This window comes from Gopherus flavomarginatus, chromosome 11 (assembly GCF_025201925.1).
Source record: "Gopherus flavomarginatus isolate rGopFla2 chromosome 11, rGopFla2.mat.asm, whole genome shotgun sequence".
Taxonomy (NCBI): Eukaryota; Metazoa; Chordata; order Testudines; family Testudinidae; genus Gopherus; species Gopherus flavomarginatus.
Window position 1 is genome coordinate 16,162,197 of NC_066627.1, and position 26,449 is coordinate 16,188,645.

Sequence of the window (26,449 nt, forward strand, 5' to 3'; positions counted from 1 at the left end):
TCATGCGGGCTGTTTGGCCTATTGATTGGACTATTAGATGTCACAGATGATCAGTGGGATCAGGCAGGATATCATCTGTAATAAATCAGGGCACCCTTCGGAGTAATTTTGAAGAGGAACTGAAGCCTTTTCTTTATCTTTACTTTAAAGAGTCCATGCTTGGCCTATACATTGCTATGGAGTCATGGTCACGGGCCTGTAATTATGGTTCTAATCATAGAGTCATTGACATATTAATAGACTCTGAGGACATAAGGGACCATTGCGATCATCTAGTCTGACCTCCTGTATAACACCACCATAGAATTCCTGTAAACAATTCCTAGAGAATATCTTTGATAAAAAAAAATCATATCTTATGTTAAAAATTCCAGTGTTGGACAATCCACCATAACTCTTGGTAAGTTGTTCCATTGGATCAAGAGCAACAATTTTCTGCTAGACTGAAGAACCAATTATCAAATATTTGTTCCCCATGTAGGTATTTCTTGACCACTGGGAGGTGCAGGGGCCTGTGGATGGTGAACATAAACAAAATGTCTCACAGCTCGCCAGCAGATTACCCTGATGGACCATGTGCCAAAGATTGTTGACCCCTGTTCTAGACTGTACCTTCTCTTTCTTAAGATAGATAGCTTGATTTCCTTGATTCTATCAGTACAATTGATGTTTTCTTGTCCTTTAATCATTCTCATGGCTCTGCCCTGAACCCTCTCCAATTTACCTACATTCTTCCTTAATAGTGGACATCAGAATTGGGCACAGGATTTCAGCAGCAGTTGCACCAGTGCTAAATAGAGAAGGACAATCACTTCTCTCTGTATGCTTGAGATTCCCCTGTTTATGCATCCAAGGGTCACATTATCCCTTTTGGCCACAGCATCACACTGGAAGCTCACATTCAGCTGATTCTCCACCATCATCCCCAAATCTTTTCCCAAGTTCCTGCTTCCAAGGATAGAGTCCCCCATCTTGTAAGGGTGGCCTGCATTCTTTGTTCTTAGACGTATACACTTACATTTAGCCATATTAAAACACATATCGTTTGCTTGCTCCCAGTTTATCAAGTGATCCAGGTCATGCTGTGTCAGTGACATGTCCTCTTCATTGTTTAACACCTTCTCAAATTTTGTGTCCTCGTCAAACTTTATCAGTGAATGATTTTATTTGTTCTTCCAGATCATTAATAAAAATGTTGACTAGCATAAGGCAAAGAATCTGTTCCCATTGCATCCCTCTAGCATTACATCCATTTGATAAGTCTTCTCTGTTTGCAGTTATATTTTGAGACTTATCAGTTAGCCATATTTTAATCCAATTATGTCTGGTATGTTCACTTAATATCTTACTAAGTTTTAAATCAAAATATCACAAAAAACAGAAAAATGTCTTACAGGAGTCTATTACGTCAACACTATTACATTTAGCAACAAACTTGTAAGCTTATCAAAAAAAGATATCTAATTAGTTTGACAGGGTCTATATTCCATAAACCTATATTGATTAGCATTAATTATAATACCCTCTTTTCTAATCGAGTTGTGACAGGTTCAATCACAGAGATCCCCTGGAGACTGTCACCTCATGGGATAACAAGCAAACCTCTCTGAAATGTTTCTCAAGAACTAGCTGTTGTATGAAGATTTTAATGACACCACAATCAAGAACGATAGCAAACATCTGTGGAAATCAAGGCCTAATGGCATTGTGTGCACCAATGAAATAATCTTCCCTCATTTAAACACTTGCATTTTGAAGGAGGTCAGAATCTGATCTTAACTTTGTTAAAGTAGGAAGAGTGCATACCCTAACCAGCAGAGAAACATCATAGATAGATAGATGTTCTTCGTCGATTCCTTTCCAATCAAATGACTTTTCAGTTCAGCTTGTTAGCCAGGCTCTCCAAAATCACCACAAAGTGAGTATTTTTTCTAAGATACCTGGCTGTCTTCCCAAGGTTTAATAGAGTTCTTCTGGATTTCCACTAGCATAAAGAAATCAAATGATGAGGGGAAATGATTTAAAAAATCCTTGCTGGTGTTACTTCTCAGTGCAATCAACTGAACTGGACCTCTCTGTACGGGTACTAACTGTAGTAGACATAAGCCTTTGTATAGATGCCTGATATGACGCATGACCTGCTCACAGAATTTGGCAAGAACTTGGTAGATATTGCATAAATACACATTTTTAAGAAGTGCTAAGTACAGAGTACTGATGCAAACACATTCCAATATGAAGTGGTACCAGAACATCCCCAATATCAAGGATGATATAAAAACATTCCCCAAGAATAACAGAAACACACTGATTCTTCCTAAAAAATAAGGCCAGGATGACAGTATGAAACTTGTTTGTATCAGAGTATAAAGATATATCTCAGAGGGAGTATCTCTGGCCAGCTGATAGGAGGGGTGGGGTGGGGTGGGGTGGGGTGAATGGAAAGTCCCACCACTGACTGAGCTGCCTCCATTGTCATGGGCATACATATCTTAATATCCTTGTAAAGTCTGCCAGGTGCTATTACTGTGCTTTGTCAACAATAAACTGGCTTGGTGCCTTTGTACCTTAATGGATCTTGTGGTCATTGGGCAGTTTGCTCAAGGTCTTCTGTCCTGGCTGTCTGCGCAGAGCTGGGACAGCACACAGGGAGAACACACACACACACACACACACACAGCCAAACATCTGACCATAGTGACCGTCCACTGATGTCAATATGAGTTCTGCATTCCAAATAGCAACTGCAAGGTAGCAGATCTGGAAGTTAACGATATCTCTGAAATCAGAGTGTGACAATATGAGGCTCAATTTTCATTTAATGTAAGCCAGCATTGCTACTTTGACATCAGTTTAGCTACAGTGATTGATACAAGTTGTGTATCTGGCCCATTGATTCCAATGGAGCGAAATTGACTGATGCCAGCTGAGGTTCTGTTGAGAACTGGTTGGAATTTTTGGGGGGGATGAATTATTTATTCACACACAAAAATGAAGTTTTGACTTGATCAAAATTATTCCTCAATTTGAGTTGAATTCTCAAATTATTTTGGAGGAAAAAAATTAGAAAAAGTTAAAACTTTTTGTTTTGACATTTTCACATGAAAAGTTTTCATTTTTTCTATTACATGGCATTTTCTTTAGAGATTTAGCTAGATTTATTGAAAAACAATTAAACAGTATTAAAAAAAGAACCCAAGGATTAAACAGAATAAAATGAAATGTTTCTGGCTATTCAAGACATTTTGTGAGACCTGTAATTATTTTATTTTCAGTTCTTAATCTCAGTGAGAAACTAGAGAAAAAAACAAAACACATTTGAGATTGACCTGAAATGAATTTTTCCTTTTTTTGGATTCGTCATTTTGGCTACTGAATTGAACCGTCAGTTATTCACTCAGCTCTCAGTCTGACTACCAATTTGTTACCCTCTTCATTAGTTAGAGAAGAGTCTTGCTGTCATCAGGGAATGTTGCCTAATGGTTAGAGCAGGGAAGAGCCATAATGTCTAGGTTTTTCTCATGTCCTTGCTGCAGTTGTAAACCTGGATAAAACATTTGGTGGCAAAAATGTCAAAGGAGTGTCAACAAGTTCAGTGATGACAAGGCTTTTGCAAATGCCCATGCATAATGCCAAGTGGGTGTTTTTGTGTAAAAGAACCCTGGGCAACTGTCTCTCTCACAGAAACTTTGCACACCTTTCCAGTGCCAGTTTGTGGACAGACACTCCATTTGAAAACACAACTAGCATCTAATTTATAGCCAAAGAAATACTGTGATGAAATGAGATGGTCGGTGGCTGGAGTCTACAATGAGCAGTCTTTACTGCCAGAGAAGCAGACTTTCATCTGGATTGTTCAGCAGCTTGTAAGACCTGCCTGATTTTTATATCTCCAGAAGAACTGGACATGTGTACACAGAGCTACTCAGTATTGCTGTCTGCTTTAATGCATGCTACTCCTAGCCTGTTTCTAAGGATTGGGAATTTCAAAGAAGCCTAAGGCACTGGGCCCCAGATATCTATTGTTCTTCAATTTATAGGACCTGCAGGACCTTCTAAAGTTGAAAATTGACCAGACATCTGTTACAGCTGTCATCTTGGCTCACTCCAGGGACTGAACCAAGGACCTCCATAATGTAAAACATAAGCGCCCATAGTTTGAGTGAAAGAGCCAGGGATTTCTAGCTGAGGCTCATAAACTCTGCAGATTGGGCACAAGTGAGTATTCATAAAACGCCATGGGTTTTAGGTGCCAAAATGCTTCTGAAAATCTCACAAGATGCCTAAATACCTTTAAAAATCTGGCCTAAAGTGGCTAACTTCCATTGAACTGGAAAGAGAGAGGCAGGGAGGGATAGATCAGTGGTTTGAGCATGGGCCTGCTAAACCTAGGATTGTGAGCTCAAACATGAGGGAGCCATTTAGGAGATGGGGGTTTAAAAAACCAAAAATACAACAATGCTGTCTGGGAATTTGCCCTCCTTTGAGCAGGGGGTCCGACTAGATCCTCTCCTGAGGTCTCGTCCAACCCTGATATTCCATGAAATAACTGAAAGTTAGGCAATTCTGATAATCCCACAGTGCACCCACTGCATCTTTAGTCACTCAGATTCTTTAAAATCTGGTGCTAAGTGGCTAAGGGGTAAATTAGCAAAGTATTTAGACATCTAAGGATGAACAATAGGCACCTAGTGAGATTTTCAGCAGGCGTTAATTGCCTCTGGGCCTGTTTGCCAACATATCTAAGTGCCTAATGTCCATTGAAATCAATGAGTTTTTGATGCTTCCGCAAATTGCACTAGTTGGACACCTTTAAAAATCTGGTCCTGAATCTGTTGCTTGGGAACTTTTGAAAATTCCCCACAACCATTTTAGATCCTAACCTTTGATTAACATTGCTGAGCAGAGGCAGTTGAAAGAATGTGGTGGGGAAAAAAAGTCATAATTTTTTCATAAAAAAATCTTGTTTAAATATTGAAAACCTGATCACCTCCCCTTGTCATCTCCCACTTCCCCCTTACAAATATCATAACAGCCTCATTGATATTAAAAATAACTCATGAAGCAAGATATCAATGATAGCACAAATTCCTCAGTCATGTATTGCAAATCATACTATTGAAGTTTATGGGATTCTATATAGTATCTTATAATACACTCCTCACTCCAATGTCCAAGCTCCTTCCAGGAGACCATGAGGCCACAAGAAGACATGGAATGGGCATCCTGGGAGCGTACAGGAGAGCGATACAAATGATAAAGATTTAGGAAAACCTGAGAAGAAAGGTTAACAAATGGGCATGTTTAGTCTTGAGGGAAAAAGACTAAGAAGATAAGAGTCTTCTAATATGTTATGGGCTGTTATAAAGAGGATGGGAACAATTGTTCTCCATGGCCACTGAAGGTAGAGCAACTAGTAATGGGCTTATCTGCAGCAAGGGAGATTTAGGGTAGATATTAGGATAAACTTTCTAACTGTCAGGGTAGTTAAGCGCTGGAATAGTCTTCCAGTGGAGGTTACGGAATCCGTGCCATTGGAGGTTTTGGACAAATGCCAGCCAGGAATGATGTAGGTTTACTTGGTTCTACCTCAGGAACAGTCAGACATTTTAGTTCTTTTTTGTTACTTTTCAAAAAGTTCCTCTGCCCTTCCCAATCCCAATTAGAGCAATCTCATCTGGGGACTATTTTTTATTTAGTTAATGATGCTGCTTAATCATCTTTTAATGACAGTGGAATGATTGGAGCAGGCCCACTGGGATTCACAGGAAGCCCACTCAGCTGCTGCCGAACCCTGTTGTTGCGTAAATTTTTGCACCTAGCTGTTCCGTACATGCTGATGTTTCTGCCTGTGCACAGTCACACTGACTGCTGTCCCATTCTAGGCACCTGGAGGTCTAGAGCGATTCACAGACTGGTGGAAAACAGATGTCCCTATCTTCATGCTCAGAGGTCACCTCCCAGATCCGGATCCAAACACAAACTCATAAACAGAGCAGTTGGAGAGGGGCTCCTTCATAACTGTTATTCCAGTGGTTACCTGAGACGTGGCCCAGTCCAAGCATTCCCTTCATCTGACAGGGAGAAAGGATTTGAATAGGGACCTTCTACTTGTTATTTGAGTATCCTCACGACCAGCCTATGGCAATGGTTCTCAAACTTTTCTTTCTTTCTGATGCCCCACCAACATGCTATAAAACTCCATGGCCCACCTGGTTTTCTGCATATAAATGCCAGGGCCAGCATTAGGGGTAGCAAGCAGGGCAATTGCCAGAGGCCCCATGCCACAGGGGTCTCCGCGAAGCTACACTGCTCAAGCTTAGGCTTCAGACCTGGGGGACAGGGCTTAGAATCCTGGGCTTCAGCACAGTATGGAGGAGCTTCAGCTTTCTGCCCTGGGCACCAGCGAGTCTGATGCTGACCATGCTTGGAGGAACTCCTGAAACCTGCTTACAATCCCTAGGGGGCCCCAGACTCCTAGTTGAGAACCACTGGCCTATGAGATAATCTGATCTGGAGATGGTGGTAGTGAGGTGTCCCTCAGTCTCTCCTGTTGAAACTGTTCCACTTTGGATGAGTCATTTAAAAAATCATTAGGGGTTAGGGGAAAAAGCATGAGAGGTTTTCTAGCCTGGTGGTTAGATCCCAAAGCTGGGTAAGTAACTGAGAGTCCAGTTTCTCTGCTCCAATGACTTTGAAAAAAGTCTTTACATCATTCATTTTATTGCAAAAAAGGGGAAAGGGAGGAGGAGAAATCAAAAAGAAAAATCAAAAAGACAATTTCAAGGAGACTTTTTTTTTTGCAAAAATATTTTGTCAAATATATTTTTGAACTCTGAGCAACAAATGCACAATTTTGAAGTTGTTCAAATTTGGCAAACTGTTGTTTTTGGTTTTGTTTTTTATTTTGGAACAGGTCTACTGGAAATCAGGGCTGGCTTTAGGGAAAATGGTGTCCTGGGCGAACTTTTGGTGTCCTTTCTTTGAGTTTGGATGAATGGTGGTTGGGGAGAGGGGGCAACTCCCGTCCCTCCGTGACTGGGGATTGAGGGGGACAGGAAGCATGGGGGGAATGCAGAGCTTCCTGTGGCTGGAGGAAGTTCCCATCCTGCTCTGGAAATGGCAATTCAAGGGAAGAGAAAGTCCTTTCCCTCCCGAGCCCAGCCAAGACTAACAGCTGGAGCCCAGCACACAGTAGGAGCCCCAGGCCAGGGAGCCACCAGTCCTGCACCAACCCAGCTCCAGCCCCATTTCTATTGAGGTTGCTTCAGGGAAAAAACGAACAAACAAAAAACCAAAACAAAACTAAATTTGGGACCCAGTTTGCCCTGAGGGTGTCTCTTTGAAAGCCTAATGTCTGATATTGTAACAGACCAGCTAAATGTGTGTGTGTGTCCTGCTCATGGGATCAGAGCTGCCTGTCCTTGTGCCACAAGCCCCACAAGCTGATGGAAACCCCGTGTTAGCCCCAGTGGCCAGGCCTTGGCTATTGGAAAAGGGGGCTGTGGGCTCTCTCTCTTCCGGGAAGCTCTGACGTACAGCACAATGATATGTGGGGAGCCCGAGGTGGCCAGAGCACTGATCCAATCTGACCTCTCTGAATAGACAAAAAAAAGGCTCCTGTCAAAAGGAGTCAATTGGCCCTGAATCTCCTGTGAGTATTTCCTCACTATGGGTCAGCCTAGTTGCACCTCTCCCCCTCTGAGAACTGGAGAGCAGTGCCCCTGAGGTCTCCCCAGCATGTTTTCTCCAGCTGAGCTGCTGTGTGCTGAGACACAGACCTTTGGGGAGGGGATTATCCACCCTGTAATTAGCAAATTACTATGATCGATTCCCCTCCTTGCCCAGGCCTGGTGGAGTCCAGAGGCCACATGGAAAATCAATAACACAAACACCAGAGTCTAATGCAAGAGCTGGGAATGCCTTGCACCCATCACTGAAGACCACTACAAATACACCCCTGGGCCACTTAGTGTTCAGGTCTGGGCTAGGGTCAGGCAGGGCTCAGTCACTGTCGTAGCCTCATGCTGATGCTTTAATGTTTCCCCTTAGATTTAAAGCTGAGGCTGGAATCTGTGGGCCTGCAGATTTAGCTAAGTACGGTGCTTACAGTCTGTGTCTGTTTCTAATAAGGCTGATGCCGCAGCTAACACTTTAACAGAGGAGAGTTCAGAGAACTCAGCGTTTTAGCTTTAACTTGGCCTGACATTTTTGTGAGTTTCACAATGATTTTTCGCATCTTTCTGCTGCTGCTGCCTCGAGCCATCGGCAAGATCCGAATGCCCATGTGCTTAATGAAGAAACACTTTCCGACTCACTCGGACTATTATGGGCAGGGAGACCATATTATTGGTGCAATCTTTTCTCAGGTTATTTCTATGCTTGACCTGGAGTCCTTCGAGCAGCCTCCCCATCCTTAGTACATTAAGTACTTCATGTAAGTATTGCTTTATTTTTTATGAGGCTAAAGGGGTGAGATCTCATGCATTGAGTATTAGGGAGTAAGTGAGGTCATATTACAGATCTAAACTGGTATATTTGGGAGCGGATTGTCTTTTTATAGGGCAGAAACTAGGCAGGATTTTAAAGAGACTGCTAAAGTTAAATATTCTTAACTCTGCAGAACTATGTTACCTGTACCAAATAGTTTTAAAAGAATTGGTTAAGGAATTCTTGAGGGATTGATTTTTGGTTTGATTTTTTATTGAATCTGGTTACGGTGGGGAATGCCCAGAGAAATGGGGAAAATGAGACAAAATAAAACAAACAAAAAACCCAAATGTACAAGTAGTTAATGTACCAATGGTCCATCTAGCCCATTATCCTGCCTTATGAAAGTGGCCAATGCCAGGTGCTTCAGAGGGAATGAACAGAACAGGGCAATTATTGAGTGAATGATCCATCCTCTCTCATCCACTCCCAGGTTCTGGCAAACAGAGGCTAGGGACACCCAAAGTATGGGATTGCATCCTTGACCATCTTGGCTAATAGCCATTGTTGAACCTATCCTCCATGAACTTATGTATTTCTTTTTTTAACCCTGTTGCAATCTTGGCCTTCACCACATCCCCTGGCAACGAGTTCCACAGGTGGGCTGTGCATTGAATTTAAAAGAGGTAAACCCAGTTTGTTAGCCTGATGCTGGCCAAAATGATGGAAAGGGTGATACGAGAGGATACCAATGAAAGATTAAATGATGGCCCATAAATGGTACCAGTCGGCATGGTTTTATGGAAGTGGGTATTCACCCACGAAAGCTCATGCTCCAAAACGTCTGTTAGTCTATAAGGTGCCACAGGATTCTTTGCTGCTTTTACAGATCCAGACTAACACGGCTACCCCTCTGATACATGAACAATTATAAACTTTTTCAAACTAAGGGCAGAATCAGAATGAAGCTAACACCTGAGCATGCCCGTCGGAGGTTCAGAGCCCTAAGGTGGAAACCAGATGTGTCATTCACCTGACACGCCTACCACATTGGAAAGAATTATAATGCCTGGATATCAGGAGCCAATGTTAAATCTCTGAATGACATGCACCTCCTCATACAATTGGAACAGTTCTTAGAGGGTATTCCTGAGGAAATAGAAAGGTACATCCTAGATGGGAAGCCCAAAACTGTAACTGAGGCGGGGGAGATTGGAGCCAGATGGGTGGAAGTGGCAGAAAAGAAAAAAGCTACTATCAAGGGGAGTGAATATCACAGGGGTCACACCGACAATAAACCCTATACCCAAGGGCAACCCAAGACCCCACCTACAACCCAAGGAAAGCCGCCGATGTCCTATTCTCTCACCTCACCAATCTCCAGTAACCCTCCTCAGCCCAGTGACCAGTCAGCTGGGTGATGCTTTAAGTGTAATGAACTGGGACATATAAAGGCAAACTGCCCGAAGAACCCCAACCGAGTGCAGTTCATTACACCACCATCACACCAAAGATTCCCAGGCCCAGATGCCTCTCAGATACCTTCAGAGCGAAGGGAAATTTTGAGAGTGGGCGGAAAGAAGGTTATCATGTGGAGAGACACGGGGGCACAAGTGTCAGCTATCCACCAATCCTTAGTGGACCCCAAATTCATCAACACAAAGGTCCAAGTAACAATTTACCCCTTCATGTCACAAGCTGTAGACTTGCCTACAGCTGAACTGCCTGTCCAGTACAAAGGCTGGTCAGGAATGTGGACTTTTGCAGTCTATGACAATTATTCCATCCCCATGCTACTGGGGGAAGATGTGGCCAACCAAGTGAAGTGGGCCAAGAGGATGGGAATGGTTACACGCAGCCAAACCAGGTAAGCTTCCAGACCCATCCCTGTTCCTGAGCCGTCCATAGGGGCCCTGTCTGTGTTACCAAAGACCCTGACAGAGGTAGTGGACCCAGATCCCCTGCCTACAACTGCAACAGCCACAGTGCTTCCAATCCCAGACCCGGACCTGGAAATGCAGCCAGCACCAGAACCATTGCCAGCACTGACGTCAGCGCTTGCAAACACATCTTCAACCCCAACGCCAGAGGGCGCCAGCGAACCTGAACTGGCAGAAGCAGCAGACAACCATACCCAAGAGGCTCAGCCAGAGCCTGAAATACCATCTGGTGCACCAGCGGAGAGCGGTTCACCAGCCACGAAAACAACCCCATCACCTACTTCACTTCCTGAAGGACCAAGCCCAAGTCCACAGTCTAAGGAAGAACTGGAGTCTCCAACCTCCAGGAAACAGTTCCAGACTGAGCAGGAAGCAGATGACAGCCTTCAGAAAGCTTGGGCGGCAGCACAGAGCACCTAACCACCTCCCAGCTCTTCTAACCGATTCCAGTTTGTTATAGAACAAGGGATTTTATATAAGGAGACTCTTTCTGGTGGACACCAGGAAGACTGGCATCCACAAAAACAGTTGGTGGTTCCAACTAAATACCGGGGGATGCTCTTAAGCTTAGCCCATGATCATCCCAGCGGCCATGCTGGAGTGAACAGAACCAAAGACAGGTTGGGGAAGTCCTCCACTGGGAGGGGATGGGCAAGGATGTTGCCAAGTATGTCCGGTCTTGTGAAGTGTGCCAAAAAGTGGGAAAGCCCCAAGACCAGGTCAAGGACCCTCTCCAGCCACTACCCATAATTGAGGTCCCATTTCAGTGAGTAGCTGTGGATATTCTGGGTCCTTTCCCAAAAAAGACCCCCAGAGGAAAGCAGTACGTACTGACTTTCGTGGACTTTGCTACCCGATGGCTGGAAGCAGTAGCTCTAGGCAACACCAGGGCTAAAACTGTGTGCCAGGCCCTAATAAACATTTTTGCCAGGGTAAGTTGGCCCTCCGATATCCTTACGGATTCAGGAACAAATTTCCTGGCAGGGACCATGAAAGAACTGTGGGAAACTCATGGGGTGAATCACTTGTTTGCCACCCCTTACCACCATCAAACCAATGGCCTGGTGGAAAGGCTTAATGGAACTTTGGGGGCCATGATACATAAATTCGTGAATGAACACTCCAATGACTGGGACCTACTGTTGCAGTAGTTGCTCTTTGCCTACAAGGCTGTACCACATCCCAGTTTAGGGTTTTCACCATTTGAGCTTGTGTATAGCCATGAGGTTAAGGGGCCATTACAGTTGGTGAAGCAGCAATGGGAGGGGTTGACACCCTCTCCAGGAACTAACATCCTGGACTTTGTAAGCAACCTACAAAACACCCTCCGACACTCTTTAGCCCTCGCTAAAGAAAACCTGAAGGATGTTCAAAAAGAGCAAAAGGCCTAGTATGATAGACATACCAGAGAGCGTTCCTTCAAGGTAGGAGACCAGGTTATGGTCTTTGAAGGTGCAACAGGCCCATAAGATGGAAGCATCATGGGAAGGGCCAATCACAGTCCAAGAGTGCTTGGGAGCTGTTAACTACCTCATAGCATTTCCCAATTCCTCCCTAAAGCCCAAAGTGTACCATGTTAATTCTCTCAAGCCCTTTTATTCCAAAGACTTACAGGGTTGTCAGTTTACAACCCAGGGAGGAGATGACGCTGAGTGGCCTAAAGGTGTCTACTACGAAGGGAAAAGTGATGGTGGCGTGGGAGAGGTGACCCTTTCCACAACCCTGGAAAGTCTGCAGCGGCAACAGATCAAGGAGTTGATGCACTCTCTCGTGAAAGTTTCCTAGAATCAACTGGTTAAAAATTGTCCTTACGATGTAAAGAATCTTGTAGTTTTACATAATTAGTAGTATATGTAAAGGTGTATGTGTTTATTAATCTGTTTATTCTAAAGTTCTAGGGAGAAATCACTGCCAGTGTGGTTCCACACCGTCAGCGATTTGGGGGGCGTCATAAACAAATAGTTAAGGGTTAATAGAACAGGAGTACTTCATGTCTCTTTTGACTGTAAAGAGTTAACAAGTTCAGTGAGCCTGGTTGTCACCTGACCAGAGGACCAATCAGGGGACAGGATACTTTCAAATCTTGAGGGAGGGAAGTTTTTGTGTGTGCCGTTAGTGTTTGGTTGTTGTTCACTCTAGGGGCTCAGAGGGACCAGATGTGCAACCAAGTTTCTCTCCAATCTCTCTGATACAGTCTCTTATATGTCCAGAATAGTAAGTACTAGGTGATAAGGCAAGTTAGGCTTATGTTTGTTTTCTGTATTTGCAAATGTGTATTTGGCTGGGAGGAGTTCAAATTTGTATTTTGCTGAAAGGATTTTATTTTGTACTTGTATACTTAGGTTGGGAGGGTGTTCCCAGTGTCTATAGCTGAAAGACCCTGTAACATATTCCATCTTAAATTTACAAAGATAATTTTTACTGTTTTTTCTTTCCTTAATTAAAAGCTTTTCTTGTTTAAGAACCTGATTGTTTTTTTATTCTGGTGAGACCCCAGGGGACTGGGTCTGGATTCACCAGGGAATTGGTGGGGAGGAAGGAGGGATGGGGGAGAGAAAGGTTAATTTCTCTCTGTGTTAGGATTACTTTCTCTCTCAGGGAGAGACTGGGAGGGGGAGAGAGAAGGAGGGGGGGAGGTGGATTTTCCTCTCTGTTTTAAGATTCAAGGAGTTTGAATCACAGTGATCTTCCAGGGAAACCCAGGGAGGGGAAGCCTGGGAGAGGCAACGGTGAGGGAAAGGGTTTACTTTCCTTGTGTTAAGATCCAGAGGGTCTGGTCTTGGGGGTCCCTGGGCAAGGTTTTGAGGGGACCAGAGTGTACCAGGCACTGGAATTCCTGGTTGGTGGCAGCGCTACAAGTAATAAGCTGGTAATTGAGCTTAGAGGAATTCATGCTGGTACCCCATCTTTTGGACGCTAAGGTTCAGGGTGGGGAATTATACCATGACAGCTTGACTTCTGGAGCCTTTCAGCTCCACAGAGCTCTTCTTCAGGTCTGGGAAAGGTAATCAATGTCACAGCTAAATACAAGGTGGAACAAACACATGTTGCAAAAAAGCATTCAAAGTGCAGTGGGCAATTAACACCTCTGCAACCATAGAGCAAAGTATCATAGAATATTAGGGTTAGAAGGGACCTTTGGAGGTCATCTAGTCCAACCCCTTGCTCAAAGCAAGACCAGTTCCTAGTTTTTTACCCCAGTTCCCCAAATGGCCCCCTCAAGGATTGAACTCACAGTGCTGGGTTGAAGCAGGCTAGTGCTCAAACCACTGAGCCATCCCTCCTCCCAAGTTAATAGGTTATATATTGTTGTAATAAGTCTTAAAGCCAGAGTCTCTATTGGGTTTATGATTTCTACAGAGCTATGAATTTAAGAATTGTGATAATATACTCAGACTTATCTATATGCATTTGATGCAACATTTTGGTTTAAAAATGCATTTTACAAAATCAAGGTAGCCCATATAGAATGGAATTAAAACTGGCTAACTGACAGATCTCAAAAAAGAATTGTAAATAGAGAATCAGAATCAAATGGGTGAGGCCTCTGAAACTCCTCTCTTGCTCCAGCTCCACCCCTGCATGAAGCAAGCAAAGGTTCCTAACATACCTGCTGGCTCCTGATTGGTTAGTGTCTCTTTCCAGTTCTTCTAAGCCACTGGAGGACTAAATCTTATATGTGTAACCCTTCTGCCCCTCTGAGTTGGCAGCAACAAGGACTGGGTTCAGTATCCAGGGGTTCCGTTTCAGTAACACAATGCATAACCGGCTCGAGCCCCAACCCAGTGACCTGGGACACTTCCATACCACACCCCCCTGGGCGCCTCTAGGAGGCAATACTTCCCGTCTCACAAGCACGGAGTCTGAGTGTAGCAAAATCTCTTTAATAAAGGAAGGAATCAATGTGGCATCCCATTGGAGAAACACCACAAACAGAATTATAACACAAACCATAAACAAAACCCACCTCTAAGTACATTTGGCAATGTCCTTTTCCCCTTAGGGTCTTAAGTTCAATCGTCCCAAAGTCCAACAACCCAAAAGTCTCTGGTCAGTGCCACCCCAGAATTCAGGAGTTCATCTGCAGAGTTTTACCCCTCCAGCCGGGGTGGAAATGGGGGGAAGTCCACACAGGGTGTTAAGGGGCACCTTACGTGGGCCAGGGTCAACTGCTCTGCCTCTCCGTGAAGTTCTGCTGCAGCCTTCACCACAACCAGCTCCACTTCACCAGCTGTGCCGCTTCTCCAGCTGTTCCTACAAACTGCTTCACTCTGCTCACTGTTCCATGTGCTGCTCCAACACACTGCAAACTGCTCTGCCCTGCCCACCACTTAACAATCAGTCTTCAGGGTTCCCCACTAGTTAACACAGCACTCAGTGATTTCAGCTTTTAGTAGGGGAGGCCTGGTGCTGGTACACTATTAGCCCAACATGAATTCAGCTCAGCAGTCTCTAGATAGACTTCTAATGGTATCAAAATTAGCTCTACTCTTTAACAGCAGAGAGAAGAGAATGTGCAATTGGTGTTCTAGACCCTCAAAAGAGACCCATACCATCAGGTATACACACCAACCCCCACCCTTTCTCCATTCACAGGGGAGGGTTGGAACCCATGCCCCTTATCTAGCAAGTGTCATTTAAGTTATATTGAGACATTTCTGTTATAAAGCAGTCTCATAGTTCCTCATTCACATAATCAGCTGGCAACACTTTATTTATCCTGCCCCAATAATGAAGAAATTGAGGATCCCAGAGCTGTTAAAATAACCATACCAGGCTGCCTTGCTGGGCGTGCCCATGCAAATATTTGAGACTTCACCTTCCTGACATTCTTTCCACACTTCCCATAATTCACCACCAGATGTCAGGGTAGAGCTCATCCTGACTCTGCTTGCATATGTACCCCGGCCTGAGTGAGTTTTCTGTTGGCAGACAAGGTCAGGGTGCCAATGCCCCAGCAGGGTGTTGTGTATTTGGTTGTCATGGTTTTTGTTCCTATAGCAACTGAGTTAGATTATTAGGGGATAGCCCAGCCAGCTTTGGCCTGTTAGGTGAGCTCTGTGTGTCTAAATAAGTGGTAGTTTTGTTAGCTGTCTGCTCTCTGGCCTCAAGTAATTTCTTCCTAAACCGGCTGCCCTCAAGGATATAACACAGGGGACAGACCCAAATCACTTGTAAGAAAAGATGCTCCCTTTAGAGGTCAGAGCAATGCTCCCAGGATCAGGCTGGATACGATATTGTATTGGTGAATTGTTGGTGCCGTGGCTGTATTCACCCATGCAACGCTCCCCTTAAGGGAATGGGAGAATTACTGCCAACCCCACACCTTCAAATATCATGAGTTAGGCCTCAAAAAAAATCCTGAAATTTGCTGGAAAATCATTAGATTAAATTTTATTTGTCCTCTGGTTTCTGAGCTTTTTGTTTTCACTTGGGACGGGGTTTAATGCGTTTCTCTGCATCTATGAGGGCTACACACTTTGGGCCAAATTTTTAAAGGTGTTTAGGTGTCTCATGGGATTTTGAAAAGCATCTAGGCCCCTGTCTCCACTGATGGAATTTGGTTACCTAGGTGCTTTTGAAAATCCCACTAGGCATCTAAATGCCTTTAAAAATCTAGCCTTTAATTCAAGAAAGAAAGAAAGAAAGAAAGAAACCTGTGCATGTCACCTGTGCATGTCACGTGATTTCTGCAGCTGGGACTTTTAAGGAAAATTCTCAGTATTGTACGGCTCACAATAACACCTCAAAAGTTGGCAACATTTGCCAGAAGCTGGGAATGGGTGACGGGGTGGATCACTTGATGATTACCTGTTCTGTCCATTCCCTCTGGCATTGGCCACTGTTGGCAGACAGGATACTGGGCTAGATGAACCATTTGTCTGACCCAGTCTGGCCATTCTTATATGTTCTAACATTGTGGAAGTGTACTGGGCACAAGTATGACTCAGACTGGAGACTGGAAATAGCTGTCCTTGCTAAGAAACACCTGGAGTGTAAAGCTCTGTATCATTCCTCTCACCTAACAGGCATGTTCTGCACCATTTAAATCTCATTGCATACTGGTGCCGAAGAACTACCAGCATGTCTTGGCCTTAGTGTTTGCTGTTAACAAGATCAACCAAGATCCTGAGCTGTTACCCAACATCACACTGGGCTTCCGCATCTATAAGAGCTTTTTCAGCCCCAGGAAGACCTACGAGAGCTCTTTTACCTTGCTCTCCACCAGGTACCTAATGATCCCGAATTACAGCTGTGACACCCAGGACAAGTTGTCAGCTGTCATCGAGGGGCTCGAGTCTGAAACGTCCATCCAGATGGCAACCATCTTAGGCATCTACAAGATCCCACAGGTAAAGAGTGGGGGAGGTATAGAAGGGTTTCACAGCTCAGTGAGACAGGGGCAAAGTTCCCACTGGTGTAACTTTATTAACCTCAGAGGAATGGCATCAGAGACAGAGTTGAGGAACAGGAAGACACATCTGTCATGGATTTAGAGGGAGTTCAGTGCCCCAGATCCTACACAAGCCTAGGCATAGCTTTGTTTAAAGGTAAGCCCCCACAGTTCTACAACTCCAAGGCTTGGACCTCCAGGCTCCAGGACCCTGTTTCTCTCTGTGGCTTTCCAGTGAGTCCAAATGAGTTCAGACTCCTCTTAGAGATATCTACTCCTTCAGGAAGCAATGCAAACAGTGCTATGTGCAGTGACCCAGGACAGCCTTTTTGTAAAAAGCCAGCATTTAGTAGTCCACTGGAACACAACCTTTGAGAGTCCTTAAATCAGCATGGAAAAACCAAGCTTGCTTGAATTTGTATTGACAGAAGCAATTGCCCCAACTTTCCATACTTTACTTGAGTCTATCTTAATATCTGGTTCTCTCTGATCCTGTGGCCTCCTGCCCTGGGCAGCAGCAAATCTTAACAACCAATCTCTTCACATTTGGTTCATTTGTCTCCAGATCCAGTCATTATGTGTCCCTATACTCAGACTCCCTTGGGACAGAAGGATAGTTCAATAGTTTGAGCATTAGTCTAGTAAACCCAGGGTTATGAGCTCAATCCTTGAGGGGGCATTTAGAGGACAAGGTTTAAAAAAAAAAAAACTGTCTGGGGATTTGGCCTCCTTTGAGCAGGGGGTTAGACTAGATGACCTCCTGAGGTCCCTTCCAATGCTGATATTCAGTGTTTTAAAATTAATGTTTGATCATTTGGTCTTCTGTGTCTCTCAAGGGTACTCCATTCTTCTGTGCTGATTACAACCAAAAGGGCATATATCACATTCCCAAGTGCCTCTGTCAGTGGAGAAATTAACCCCAAATGGGCAGCAATATAGTGTGAGTGGGTAAACTGATTCATGCATATTGTTCATGAGAGTTTTAAAAAAACTCACATTCTCCATAATGTCCCACTTGCTATTTAGCTTCTGTGAACTCCCCTTTCAAGGCAGCTCCAGAACTCACATCAGGTCCCATTGCTACAGCTTTCTTTATGTGGCTGCATCTCTAACCAAGGATGAAACTGGCCCTGATGTTGACAAAAAATCATATGTGAATCTTGTGAGACAGACTTACGGTTGTTATCAGAAAGGGGGTAGTTACTCAGTCTTGTTGCCTGGTTCGCTGAGTAGTTACTGATGTTATTGATGATATTGTGGAAAAAATTGGAAAAAGTCCAGCAGAGGGCAACAAAAAAGATTAGGGGGCTGGAGCACATGACTTATGAAGAGAGGCTGAAAGACCTGAGATTGTTTAGTCCACAGAAGAGAAGAATGAAGGGGGATTTGATAGCTGCTTGGGGTCCAAAGAGGATGGATCTAGACTGTTCTCAGTGGTAGCATATGACCGAAGAAGGAGTAATGGTCTCATGTTGCAGTGGGGGAGGTTTAGGTTGGATATTAGAAAAAACTTTTTCACTAGCAGGGTGGTGAAGCACTGAAATGGGTTACCTAGGGAGGTGGTGGAATCTCCTTCCTTAGAGGTTTTTAAGGCCCTGGCTGGGATGAGTTAGTTGGTGATTGGTCCTGTTTTGAGCAAGGAGTTGGACTAGATGACCTCCTCAGGTCCCTTCCAACCCTGATATTCTCTGATTATTGAGAATTTCCAATTAGTCACTGATTAAATTTCTGAGGTTTAATAGGTTCTAGGCCCAGAATCATTCACTACATAATTAAGTTCAGTGTCTGGCTGGGAACCCCTGCACAATGACAACACTCACACTGAAGGCAAAGCAAAGCTTTAAGTACTTTTATTAACATAATTAGTGAAAACCAAAATATTCCAAACCAAATGAGAAGGTAGCCATAATGGGGAATTAAGATGGTGTCCTGCACATTACCTTACACATACGCACTCCTTTCTCATGGAGACCTGCTGGTGGAAGACAGCTGGTGTTCCCCCAGATTTCAACCCTGCCTCTGGGATAGCTCAGTGGTTTGAGCATTGGCCTGCTAAATCTAAGACTGTGAGTTCAATCCTTGAGGGGGTCAGTTAGGGATTGGGGTAAAAGTCAGTTCTTGGTCCTGCTAGTGAAAGCAGGGGGTTAGACTTGGTGACCTTTCAAGGTCCCTTCCAGCTCTAGGCGATATAATATCTCCATAAACAGATGGAGCACTTGCTGTCATGGTGCCTTATGCTGGTTATCTCAGGAATTAGCTCCTCATCCTCAGAGTGCCCCCTGATAGCTGGTGTCTCACCTGCTACATGTTCCTTCTGGACCCCACTGCCTCTTTCCTTGGGGTGCTACCACTCAAGCAGTCCTCCCATGCTCTGGGAATCCCCTCCTCCTGTGCCCAGTTTGCCTCAGTGGCTACTGCCAGTTGTCATCTAGATCCTTTCTCTGGGACAACTTACTTGTGCTAAAGCTCATAGGCTTCAGAAGCTGTGTTCTGACTGCTTAAACTAATGTCTTACAGGATATAGGCCTGTAGGTTTCTTGCATTAATGCTACATAAAATACTTTTAAGTTAGCTCTATGGGCTATAGTATTAAAATTTGAGATACATTACTTGGTTTTGGACCCATACCTTCAGTGATTGCATGAGTGTTACTCTGAGAAACAAGTTTCTTGTGCAAACAATCACATTTACAGGTTAAAAAGTCATCTTTTCTGAATGTGCCCCAATATATTGTTTTGGGGAACATTGCATCCAGTGATCTTCTCTCCTAGAATATTCATGGGAAACCAATGCAGAAGAAGCTCAGGCAGACATGAAGCAAATTCAGATTTGTAATTTGAAATTTTCAGAAGAGCTAGCTGGAAATTTTCTGTTGAAATGGTTGTTTGCTTAGATTGGTGGTTTTGTACAGAAAACCGGGGTTGAGTTAAAAGAAAACTTTCAAAGAAAGTGACTACTTTCCTTGAAAATATTCAAGTTTTCATTAGGAACACAGAAACCGGGAAATCAAATATATGAGTTTTCTGGCTGAATTGTTTGTGTTTGGTTTTGGCTGAAATTTTCAGTTTTTCATTACTAAAAAAGTTGAGTTTTAGATAGTTAAAAAAAACCTGTTATTTTCAGAGAACTTTTTTTCTGTTGAGAGAAGAAAACATTTTCTAACAATTCTAGATTTTGCCCAAATCTACAAATCAACATATTTTCTCTTTTAGATCAGCTATGGCTCATTCCATGCCATGCTGAGTGATAAATTTCAGTTCCCTTCTTTCTACCGGATGATCCCAAATGAGATACCTCAGTTGCTGGGACTAGTTCGGTTAATGCAGCATTTCAAATGGACCTGGATTGGCCTCATCGCCTCAGTGATGATAGTGGAGAAAAGTTCATGCAGACTTTGAAGCCAATGCTTACTAGGAACAGCATCTGTATTGCCTTCACCGAACGGGCCCCTCATGTGCCTTCCTCTTTGATGGACCACTCATTTAGGGAGCAACATTTTAAGCTATATTCCAGCATCACCCAGACAAAGGCTGAGGTGATTATTGTACATGGTGATACAGACTCCCTATTAGGTTTAAAATTGTTTTTACATGCAAGCTATCAAACAGCACTGATACCCATAGGGAAGGTTTGGATCACGACAGCTCAGTGGGATTTCACATTGAATATCGCTTTGAATAGATGGACTTTAAAGCCCTTCCATGGTGCCTTGTCCTTCGCAGTACATACAGAGGATATGCCAGGATTCCGAGATTTCCTCCGGACCCTCAACCCTTACCAATCCAAAGGAGATATTTTTATTCAGCGGTTTTGGCACACTGTATTTAATTGTTCGGTTCTATATAGTAGCTTGACAATAAAGGGTGGGAGAAATTGCTCAGGGAAGGAGGAACTGGAAAGCTTGCCGGGTTCTGATTTTGAAATGAAAATGTCAGGCCAGAGCTACAGTATCTATAATTTTGTCTGTGCTATGACACATACTCTACATGCCATATACTCATCCAAATCCAAAAAGGAAGCCACGGGGAAAGGACATCTGCTGGAACTTCAGAACATCCAGCCATGGGAGGTAATGTCTCTACTCATGGAAGCACCAATAAGAGCTTCAGCATTAATGTTGCACCAAGATTTTCTATTTAATGTGTGTCAAAATTTTCAGTAGGACTTTTTCTCACATGTATAATAATAATGATCATTAATAATTTTATCACAAACACTGGGGAGAAACTATTGAAAGTAGGAGTTGAATGCAGCTGAATAACTTATATTTTTAAACAAATATTTATGATGATTTATTTGCTGAAGTGCTCACTGCTCACTGTGTGCCGGGAGCTTCCCAAACTCTTAAGAAATCATTCTGAATGTTCTCTGTGCATTGCTTCTCAATTCAGTTCATAGAGCTAGATTCTTCTATCTATTTAGGTGCCTACAGGATTTTTGAAAATTAAATGGATGCCTTTTACCAGCACTGATGTGCCACTCCATGTAAGGCACCTAAAAGATTTTGAATATCCTACTATGCATCTAAATACTTTTAAAAATCTGGCCCTCTCTATATAATAATAGGGTAATCAAAATTTTTCATTTGCAATTCTTTTCAGCCTAAAATTGTTGTTTTTGATCAAATAACTTTTTTTTTGTGCAAAGTGCCAGATTTTGTCAAAAATTTCCCATATTTTGTTGGAAAATCAAAATTCTGTAATTGAAAAATGTCCACTAAAACCCCAGGAAAAAATCAAATCAGTTTTTGGCAGTTTTGAATGGAATACATTCAGTTTTAGGTGATTTTTGGCCAAAAAATTTACAACTTGGAGATTTTTAACAAAGTATCTAAATTATCCATGGGGAAAAAATGCATTTCCTGACTAGATCCACATAATATACTTGGTTTCAGAGTGGTAGCCATGTTAGTCTGTATCAGCAAAGACAATGAGAAGTCCTTGTGGCACCTTAGAGACTAACACATGTATTTGGGCACAAGCTTTCATGGGCTAGAACCCACTTCATCAGATGCATGGAGTTTATGCATCTGATGAAGTGGGTTCTAGTCCATGAAAGTTTATGCTGACATAAATTTGTTAGTCTCTAAGGTGCCATAATATACTTGGACTCTTAAAAGCAAGGAGATTTTTAGTTCACCGGAGAACTCGAAAGGCACAGTGATCCTGTCATAAACATACAGCTAAGGGCAGCATAAAATCTCTCCTTTACTGGTAAGGGGTTAAGAAGCTCAGATAACCTGGTTGGCACCTGAATAAAAGGACCAATAAGGGAAGAAGATCCTTTCAAATCTGTAGGGGGGAGGTTTTTGTTTGTGCTCTCTTTGTTGTTCTCTCCCAGCCAGAGAGGGACTAGGGCAGGAAAAAAAAATCTCCTAAACCCCTACATGAAATGAACATCTGTGATTACAAAAATTGTAAGTAAGCAAGGAATTGCATTAGATTATCTCTTGTTTTAGCTTGTGAATTTTCCCTATGCTAAGAGAGAGGTTTATTCCGGTTTTTGTAACTTTAAAGTTTTGCCTAGAGGGGAATCATCTGTGTTTTAAATTTTATTACCCTGTAAAATTACCTTCCATCCTGATTTTACAGAGGTGCTTCCCCTCTTTTTTCTTTATAATAAAGTTCTGCTTTTAAGAACCTGATTTGTTTTTAGTGTCCTAAAAACCCAAGGGTCTAGTCTGTGCTCACCTTGTTTACCTACTTGGTTGGTATATTATTCTCAACCTTCCCCAGGAAAGTGGGTGAAGGGACTTGGGGAGATATTTTGGGGAAACAGGAACCCCAAGTGGTCCTTTTCCTGAATCTTTGTCTAACTCACTTGGTGGTGGCAGCAATACTGTCCAAGGACAAGGAAGGATTTGTGCCTTGGGAAAGTTTTTAACCTAAGCTGGTAGAAATAAGCTTGGGGGGTCTTTCATGCAGGTCCCCATATCTTTACCCCAGAGTTCAGCGTCAGGATGGAACTCTGACAGATTACTTTTCAAAAATGTGGAATCTCTCAAGTTTCAGAGTATTTTAGCTCCAGAATCACTTCATTTACTAAGTCACCCTCTCCCAGAGAAAACAGAAAACATAAGCTTCCAAAGGCAGGAGTTTGTAAGTTGTATTCTGATGGATTCAGGACATTGGCAGCCATTTCATGCATTTTATAACACCTGTCAATTTCTGTTTTAATCTAGCTCCATCCTTTTTTGAAAAATATCCGATTTAACAACAGTGCGAGGGACGAAGTGTTTTTCGATGAAAATGGTGAATCATCAGCTCGATACGACATTTTAAACTGGATCGTTTTCCCCAACGATTCCTTCATCAGAGTCAAAGTGGGTCACGTGGACCCACGGGCTCCTGTCGGCCAAGAGTTCACCATTAACGAAGCAGCGATCGTTTGGAACAGCAGGTTCAATCAGGTGGGGAATCATTGCAGCTTTCAGAGTGACGGGGAGTGTTACAGTCCTGGCCCTTGGAGATCTCTCCTGCCAGACATGGGGGAGTCCCACTGCGTAACACTGAGTGCCTGTAACAGAGACACATGACCTGTGCAGGAAGAATTTAAAGCACCAAGAATATAAGGCAACCCTTGCCTCCATCTTCAATATAGGGTCAGCATTCCCTGATCACACTCAAAATGGTTGGAAATATATTGAGAATTAAAGCTGGTAACAAAAAATACTGGAAAAACCATTTTTATGAGAAATTGGGTTTCTAATAAAATACATTTTTCCCTGGTTTTCACACTTCCTTCCAGAGAAGGGACAAAAGAAGACACAATAATGTCCTACTGTTGTTAACTTACTCCTATTATTTTTGTTCAGACAGTGCCAAGGTCCATGTGCATTGACAGCTGCCATCCTGGATATGTTAGGACAGTTCGGGAGGGGGAGCTGCTTTGTTGCTATAACCGTGCTCCATGCCCAGAAGGGACAATTTCCAACCAGACAGGTAGATGTCTCCAGAGGAATTTGCAGAGTATTGAGGACTATGTTGGAATTTCAAGCTATCATTTTAAGTTTGTGTGTGTTATAAGAGAGTCAGTCCTGGTCCTCCTCTTGCAGGCTAGGGGGCTCTGGGCACGGTAAGAAAGTGTGTGATCTGAGTCAGTCTTCTAGGAGCTGCTCTGCAGCAAGGGTAGTGGGTTATTCCTCTCTGCTTTAAGGAGCAGCCTGCTCTGTCTCTCCCTACTTTTGGTTCTTGTGTTGTTAAAGTTCCAGAATTTAAGAAATAAGGTTGTGTGACATTGCAACCTTCCTGAAAACGTATTTTAGCTTGGTATCTAACTATGCTGTGTGTATGATGTGAACATAACAGAATTATCCCCTCCGTAAAAGGGCAGAGCTGGGGGAATTGTGCACAGAATTAGCTGTGACCAGAGCTGATTGAAACATTTTAATTTCTCTCCTGTGGAAAATTCCAGTATTGTGACATTTGTTTTCATCCAAAATTTGGACAATAAATTTGAAATATCAAAACAGAATGAAAATTTCATTAAAAATAAAGTCAAAATGACCTGAAATGAAAATGTTTCATTTTTCTTTGAATCTATATTACTCTCCATCCTCCTGGTGCCTCACAGGAGTTGTAGTTAAGATGATTTATATCCCCACTCTATTACAGGGGCCAGAAACCTTGGCTGGACTATATTTCCCATGATGCACTATAGTCATTCCCTCTGACTCAGTCACCATAGGAGTTACAAGGCCATGGTGCATCATGGGAGATGAAGTCTGGAACCAGAAAATTGATGTTAAATTGAAAATTTAGTTAAAATTACCATTTTCCTGTGGGATATTTCAATTTTTCAGAAATCAGATTTTCTACTGAAAAAATGATTTTGATGGAAAATGTCTGACTAGCTTTACCTGTTAATAAATTTTGCTGTGACTCTATTCAGCCCACTTCAGTATCTGTTTCCCTAAATATGAATTTACTGGCAGGAGTGTTCATAGAAACAACAAATGTTAAGCAAATATTTTAGAATCACCGCTAAAAGGGAATTTCAAATAGATAATCCTGAATATTTAAAACATAAACCTAATCCTAGGAGTTCTGCTCATCCCCTCAACAGACAGAAACAACATGGTGCAACCTGTGATATCTTGCAGTCGAAAGAGACTGGATTTCTGATATCATAGAATTGCACCCTGAATGTATGCATGTTGCAGTTTGAATGTATGTACGTAATATCAGACATAAATAATTTTCTTCAGTGCCTGTGTTTCATCTTTGCTGTAAGAGTTGACTGGGTGAAATGTATCCCTAATGTAATTGCACTGGTTTAAGTTGAGTTACATTTTGTTTTGTTTCATTTTGTTTCTTTCAGATGCGGATCATTGTGATAGGTGCCCAGAAGATCAGTACCCAAACAAGGACCAAGATAAATGCATCCCCAAGTTTATGAATTTCCTTTCCTATGAAGAACCTTTGGGATTTGTTTTGGCTTCTTTTGCTCTTTTATTTTCTCTTCTCACAGTGCTGGTGCTAGGAATGTTTATTAAGCACTGGGACACTCCCATAGTGAGGGCCAACAACCAGGAGCTCAGCTATGTTCTTCTCCTCTCCCTCCTGCTCTGCTTTCTCTGCAGCTTGGTATTCACTGGCCGGCCTGGCCGGGTGACCTGCCGTCTCCGACAAATGGCTTTTGGTGTCATCTCCTCGGTCTCTGTTTCTTCCGTGCTGGCAAACACATCACTGTGGTTCTGGCCTTCAAGGCCACCAAGCCAGGATCCAGCATGAGGAAATGGCTGGGGAGCAGACTGTCCGGCTCCATCGTCTTTTCCTGTTCCCTTATCCAAGTTGGGATCTGCGCTGTCTGGCTGGGAACTGCTCCCCCATTCCCAGACCTGGACATGAAATCAGAGGCTGGAGACATCTTAGTGCAAAGGGGTCAAACACCGCCTTCTACTGTGTCCTGAGCTACATGGGCTTCCTGGCCATTGTCAGCTTCACGATTGTTTTCCTAGCCAGGAAGCTGCCTGATACTTTCAATGAAGCCAAGTTCACCTTCAGCATTCTGGTGCTTTGCAGCGTGTGGGTCTCCTTCATCCCCACTTACCTGAGCACCAAGGGGAAATACATGGTGGCTGTAGAGATCTTCTCTATCTTGGCCTCTAGCACTGGGCTACTGGGCTGCATCTTCATCCCCAAGTGCTACATCATTGTACTGAGGCCTGAACTGAACACTAGGGAGCAGCTAGTTAGGAAATCCAAATCTGGGACACTAGAATTATGAACTTCTTCCCATTTGATGAAAGTTCACCATTTAACTCACTAATTTTGTCGTGATATATGTGTGTGTGTGTGCATGCACACGCGCGCATAGGCGGCAGGTTTGTATAATTTTTAGTGGTGCCCAAAATGGTGGTGCCCCCTGCTCCCGCCCTGTAAGTCGATATAAAATGAAGCTACAATGCGTCGGCACCACAAGATTACAAGGGTCAATTAAAAGTGGAAAGTCAGAAGCAGCACTTTCCTGCTTCAATATATTTTATTATATTTTGTTGCACCTGTTGTGACAAAATGGGAATGTTCTTAATGTTTTCTCTGAATACTTTATGGGTGCCGCAGTTTCACCTGCAAGGTGCCAACTGAAGGTGTTGGGGACAAAGAGCTCAGGTAGCCTCCTTGTCCAGAAGAAACACAAAGGCTAGAGGAGGGAGTGTCAGTCTGGAGCTGGCTGGGGAAATGGG

General features: G+C 43.2%; 1 protein-coding gene across 1 annotated transcript; it reads left to right on the forward strand.

Annotated features, from left to right (window-relative positions):
* Positions 1-8,225: 8,225 nt before the first annotated feature.
* On the forward strand, positions 8,226-25,992 carry LOC127030884 (vomeronasal type-2 receptor 26-like). The gene is given in 7 exon segments (XM_050917585.1): positions 8,226-8,369; positions 16,400-16,723; positions 22,946-23,173; positions 23,579-23,705; positions 25,084-25,434; positions 25,437-25,640; positions 25,643-25,992. Coding segments are annotated over 7 exon segments (1,728 nt in total).
* Positions 25,993-26,449: the final 457 nt, after the last annotated feature.